Below are 6,500 nucleotides of genomic sequence, written 5' to 3' on the forward strand. Positions count from 1 at the left end.
CCATTTTGGACGACATACTAAACTATGACGTTTTTGTCCCATTTTGGACGACATACTAACCTATGACGTTTTTGTCCCATTTTGGACGACATACTAAACTATGACGTTTTTGTCCCATTTTGGACGACATACTAACCTATGACGTTTTTGTCCCATTTTGGACGACATACTAACCTATGACCTTTTTGTCCCATTTTGGACGACATACTAAACTATGACGTTTTTGTCCCATTTTGGACGACATACTAAACTATGACGTTTTTGTCCCATTTTGGACCACATACTAAACTATGACCTTTTTTTCCCATTTTGGACGACATACTAACCTATGACGTTTTTGTCCCATTTTGGACGACATACTAACCTATGACGTTTTTGTCCCGTTTTGGACGACATACTAAACTATGACGTTTTTGTCCCATTTTGGACGACATACTAAACTATGACGTTTTTGTCCCATTTTGGACGACATACTAAACTATGACGTTTTTGTCCCATTTTGGACGACATACTAAACTATGACCTTTTTGTCCCATTTTGGACGACATACTAAACTATGACGTTTTTGTCCCGTTTTGGACGACATACTAAACTATGACGTTTTTGTCCCATTTTGGACGACATACTAAACTATGACGTTTTTGTCCCATTTTGGACGACATACTAACCTATGACGTTTTTGTCCCATTTTGGACGACATACTAAACTATGACGTTTTTGTCCCATTTTGGACGACATACTAAACTATGACGTTTTTGTCCCATTTTGGACGACATACTAACCTATGACGTTTTTGTCCCATTTTGGACGACATACTAAACTATGACGTTTTTGTCCCATTTTGGACGACATACTAAACTATGACGTTTTTGTCCCATTTTGGACGACATACTAAACTATGACGTTTTTGTCCCATTTTGGACGACATACTAACCTATGACGTTTTTGTCCCATTTTGGACGACATACTAACCTATGACGTTTTTGTCCCATTTTGGACGACATACTAAACTATGACGTTTTTGTCCCATTTTGGACGACATACTAAACTACTAGAAAAGTACTCAGATAGATAGATAGGTAGATAAACTTTATTGTCTGTCACAAATGGTGACAGCAAATCTTCTTTGACAGGCTCCAACAGCATAATACAACACATAAAAACAAAAGAGAGCATGTAATCATCTGTTCCTTGTATTATTTCCAACTGATAAATCACAGTTAATTTGTAGTAGGATCGCAATCGTGATCGTTAGCAGGTAACTGACGCAGTGTTCACTTGTCGTCATGGTTACAGCGACGCCGTGCCGGCAGCTATATCTGGCAATGGGAAATCCTTAACAAAGCTGTGGATCCAGACTATAAGCCCCATCACTGTGAAAATTTAATGAGATGGTCCTTGTGTCTCTTCTGAGTTCCCCTGAAAATTTCATCCAAATCTGTTGGTTTTTGAGTAATGTTTATGGACAGACAGATTTACAGACAAACGTACGCCTATCGTCACATGGCTCGGCCGTTCCTTGGCAGATTAATCAACCTGTATTGGTTAACACAAAGTCCACCTGTTTGTCTCATTATTTATGCCAAATCAAAGGTTTTCTATTCAAACTCTCCATCACAATTAAGCTCAACATAACTAAAGACATTTTCTGCTTTTCTATTATACAGCAGAAAATATTTCAAACACACAACTGCTCTGTACCCGGTGTGTATATTGACAAGTGATTTTCATCCGCTGCTGCTTTTTTCAGGCTCTTTGGGAGGTCTTTTCATGGATGGCGAAGACTCAGCCACAGCAAACCCTGCGGAGGACATCAGCAAGTGGAGTGTGGAGGATGTGTGTGGCTTCATAAGCAGCCTGGCTGGATGTGCTGAATACACACAGGTGAGAACACAGAGAGAGAGGGGGAGGTGAGAGAGAGAGAGAGAAGGGGATGGAGGCCAGGGGCAGGCTGACTACTAACACAGAACAAGTACAGATAAAATGCATACTCCAAAACTACTGCAGTATATTTCAAAGGCGTCTCGTTATGTTCAGGTAGAAGCACTAGACTAGTTTTTTTTTCCAAGTTTACAGTGAATGTGTGTGACTGCATGAATGGTCACTATTTCTGCCATATTTGTGGGCTTTTGTGTGACTGAGGCCGAGCTAGCAGTGCATGTAGGTGTAAATGTGTAGCTTGTGTGAATGAAACGTTTTTGTGCGTCTATAGCTGACTATTGTTCCAAAATGAACTATCCAGTTTTAGAGAAAAGTTAACCCATGCTGTCTTTAACAAAATTAGTCAAGTATTTTCAACTTCGTTAGATTTCCAGTCTTAACCATCCTGTTGTCCTCATTTACAGGCACCAAAAAATATGGTTTCCTTGTCTGGAGAAAACCCAAAAATTCAGCAAAAAAAATTCCCCAAATTTCTGAAAATTTGCAAAACCTTCAGGAAGAAAATTCCAATAATTCCTTCAAAGTTTCCCTTAAAAGTTTTTTTTAAATCCCCCAAATTTGGCAAGAAAATTCTTGTAAATATTTTCAAAATATGAGTAAAACTCCTAAAGGTATCTAAAATGATTACATATATATCAGTAAAACTTCTAATATTTTATTTAAGAACATTCACAAAAAAAAACTCCCAAAATCCAGCGAAATTCGCTGGATTGTGGTTGATTTTTTTGTGAATGTTCTTAAGAAACTTTTTAAACATTTTTTTCCACCAAAAAATGTTTAAAGATTTCCCAAAAATGTTGAAAATGTGGACATCAGAAGTTTCACTTTGAAAATATTTTTTTCCCACATTTTCAAACTTTAAAATGGGTCAATTCTGACCCTTCGGACAACATGAGGGTTAAAATCCATACTCAAATGGCAATATTGCTACCATGTGAAGTGATTCCTGCTTAACGTGACTCCAGTATAAGAGATGGTGGGGAAAATGCTTCATGTAAATATAAAAATACACTTCTCTTAGTATGAAATTCTCTTATTAGCTTCAGATGAACTTAAGTCACTTTTGCATGCAACAAGACTGGAATTTGTCCCTCTCATCTCATACTGGAGTCACACAGAGGAGAAATTATTAAAGCACAGTAACACTTTACATGTACAAACAACAACAAAAAACATTGAACCTTATTAGAACACAAGTGCCACTACCAGATCATCCACATTGCTAAATTTTGAATCACCATCTTCAGTTTATTTCTCTCAGAGTGGGTACGTAACATTTTGGAATAGAGCCACCGTTGTGTAGTTTGTGTGCCTCTGGATGTGTAGGATTGTGTGCCGGCTGTCTCTGTGTTTGTGCGTATGTCTGGGGCTGTGGCTGAAGCGGCTGTGTCTCTGCCAGGTGTTTCGGGAGCAGGCCATTGATGGAGAGACATTGCCGCTGCTCACTGAGGAGCACCTGCTCACCACCATGGGACTAAAGCTGGGGCCTGCGCTCAAGATCCGCTCACAGGTACACACACCACAGTCCTGCGAGCGTGTGTGTTTTTGTGTATGACTGCGTGGAGCTGTGCGTGTGTCCGAATGTGCGTTTCCGTCTGTAGGACCGAGACAAACTGCTAGCATAGCATAGCTGATTCCTCTAAACTAGCCTGCCCCACAGACTGCAGCCTCTCATCTTCTCTCTCCACAACACACAACATTAGTTCCATCGCAGGAAGCTCCGCAGGCTGAACTGACAGTCATGTGATCTCCTCTCCGTCTCCTCAGGTGGCACGTCGCGTCGGCAGGCTTTTCTACATGACAGGATTTCCGCTGGCGTTCCCATTTCCACCCTCTGCGGCCTTGCGACCCCCAGATCGGGATCGGGACCCCCTGACCACGCCGTCCGACACCCCGCTGCCCGTCTCGCTGTCCCTACCACACCGACCTACCTCCACCAGCAGCAGCTCCTCTCCCTACAGCGGACCCACCCCAGGGTGCTCCTCCCCCAAGCAAGAAAACGGCAACAGCTCCGCCGTAGTGGGAAGATACGAGGCCAAAACTCCCTCGTAGGGGCGTCCAGGCAGGGGCAAGAAGGCAAGACCTGTCTCAAGCATTGGGGAAGAGGGCGGTAACTTGAATCAGACTGACTCCCGGGGCCCCATTTATCAGACTCCCCTCACCTTGGGACAATAAAGCTGAAATTTATGGGAAAATATTAGCCTGGAATAAAAGACAAGTGGACGATATGGACCGCATCCGGCAAACCAATCAGCTGAGTTCCTCTGCAGTGGCTGTAGCCGAGCAGAATCCAAAGAAACTGGGTTGGAAGGGAGAACCGTGAAGCGACAGAGGAACAGAGAAAGAGAAAAAGGAGGAAAAGGAGACAGCTGGTCACAGACAGCCTGCCAAAAAAAGGAGCAAAGCCCTGCCACAAATGCGACATTCTTGCAAGTCAGACAGTCAGACGCTAGCGGAAACTCTTCCTTCCTTCCTGGGCTGGAGGAAGCTCTGCTCACTCACTTTGTTTCTCTTGTCTCTATCTCTCTGACTGCTCTCACCACAAGCCCTGCAGAGCCCAGGAATTAAAAGAGACGCCTCTCCCCTCCTCCCTCCCTCCCTCCCTCCTTCTTCTTCTTGCCTGTTTCCCGAGGCCAAACAGCAGCGTGGCGCTGTCTTTTTAGCGGCTGGAGTTGAAACATATGCTGAGCAGCACTAGATCTGACCAGCTCCCTCTTATCACTGCAACTATGCATTCCACTGTCCCGATACCAAAGATGACCGGATGTGTGGAATTGGAATTCACAATGTGTCCGCTTCTTTTTGCATTAATGGTCTTAGAGAAAGACTGGTTCAACAGGGGAATGCTAGGCTAGTGCCTCACATGATGGACTCTATTTGAGGTGACACAGGTAGAGCTGTCATTTACTGACAAACAAAGGCTTAAATGTTGCTGAAATGCAGAAGCCTCGAGCGGCTATGGGTGTGTATGGCTTATGTCATTGTACGTTTGTGTTGACTACTGTGGGAGGTAGGAAAAACATGCAAAATTGTACAGAATCATGCTTAAGATGAAAATATCCTGAAGGTTACATACGTGGTACTTTTACTTTGTGTTAAATGTAGTTGCACGAATAAGGTTTTTCTTTACTGAAAAATGTGACTTGCTGAACTTTGGTGGTACTTTTGTTCATAATTTTTGTTCTGCCATTTTTTTAAAAAGTGTAATATTAAAAAAAAAAGATGCTCCAATCTCGAATGCTACTTCAGCATATAAATATGAGGACAAAAATATTTATAGGACTTTTGATGTAGTAGATAAAGCAGATTATGATATGTATTAAAATTAGCCCTTAAGATGGATTCCAAAGATACTTTTGTTTTCTCTTGGTTGCAGGGAAAAGAAAGGCACAAAGCTCTTAATGCAAATGTTTCAAATTTGTTATGGATTTTTTTTTAACTACGCAAGCAATGAATTAAAAAATGGTCTCTAGATTTCCCTTCAGAAGTTTTGTCTTCATCCTATTTTTCTATTCACCACACAGGTGAAATAAATCCTAAAGAAACCGCTCTGCTTTCTCTTTTTCTGTGTTGGTGTGCTTGCATCAGACAAATGTACAAATCCTCCTCCTCAGGTGTTTGTGGTTCTTCCTTAAAAACGTGCAGGAGGGTGTGTGTGAGGGGGAGCTGACCCATGGGGGGCACAGTGCAGGTCAACACCAGCTGTCAGAGTGTGAGGTTCAGCTGCAGGCCAAGGCCTCCCTGCCTGTGGGGGTAAACCTGACCCTCCTCATATACCCCCACACACACACATATATATATACAGGAGCAGCCCTCGCTCACGCTTACCTTCCTCCTTCAAAGCTGTACGCTCTGCACCCTCTGCTGGGACTTCCCCTTGCTTTAGGCGGGCTTCAGCACCAGAAACTTCTGGATTCACTGAGAACTACTACAGAGGAAATGTGATGACACAGAAGTGCTTCTCAAATCAACTCCCCCTTTGTGACGTTTACAATCACATTAAATACCTCCTCCGTGTTGTACACCAGTGAATGCGTGCAGTAACTGTTCACCAAACAAAAGTCCAGAACCACCTCCAGTTTTGTGTTGCAGTTTTGGGAAAACGGTGCAGTGAAGTAAAGAAAGAAAATGGGTGAATGTGGAGTAGGAAAGGCGTTTGTGAGCATGTGAATACCCAGGCAGAGAAGACAGTGGACTGAGCAGGGGGTGCTGAGGAGTTGGCACAGAAACAGACCAGCCTGTGTTGCTGCTCTACCACCTGGGCAGAGAGTCTTGGCACAGCATCAGACGCCACCTTGCCAGCCTGGCACAGCACTGCTGCCTCGGGGCTCAACACCCGCCTCTCTGTACCCCCTCTTCTTGGCCGGCACAGCCTGGCTCGGCCCGGCTCGGCCAGGCTCACAGCTCCCCTCCAAATAGCCCGTTCTTCCTAAGCCTGAGGGTGACTACAGGTGTGCACAAGCACAGAGGACACAAAAGATTTGTTTCAGGTGTACCTGTCCATTAGCATGCACATATACGCTTCAGTTCATTAGCACCTTAAAGGAAATAATCAAGAA

The 6,500-nt window shown here is 43.5% G+C and overlaps 1 protein-coding gene across 6 annotated transcripts in view; it reads left to right on the forward strand.

Annotated features, from left to right (window-relative positions):
* samd11 (sterile alpha motif domain containing 11) overlaps positions 1-5,490 on the forward strand; it is a 112,397-nt gene extending 106,907 nt beyond the window's left edge. For 5 of the 6 annotated variants that reach the window (XM_055012578.1, XM_055012579.1, XM_055012574.1 and 2 more), the window contains 3 exons: positions 1,751-1,884; positions 3,341-3,451; positions 3,709-5,490. In XM_055012578.1, the coding sequence (XP_054868553.1) occupies positions 1,751-1,884; positions 3,341-3,451; positions 3,709-3,993 (530 nt within the window). In that variant the 3' untranslated portion in view covers positions 3,994-5,490. The remainder of the gene's footprint in view (positions 1-1,750; positions 1,885-3,340; positions 3,452-3,708) is intronic. The other variant, XM_055012575.1, reaches the window with a different exon arrangement.
* The last annotated feature ends 1,010 nt before the right edge of the window (positions 5,491-6,500 follow it).

This window comes from Amphiprion ocellaris, chromosome 8, assembly GCF_022539595.1.
Source record: "Amphiprion ocellaris isolate individual 3 ecotype Okinawa chromosome 8, ASM2253959v1, whole genome shotgun sequence".
Classification (NCBI taxonomy): domain Eukaryota; kingdom Metazoa; phylum Chordata; class Actinopteri; family Pomacentridae; genus Amphiprion; species Amphiprion ocellaris.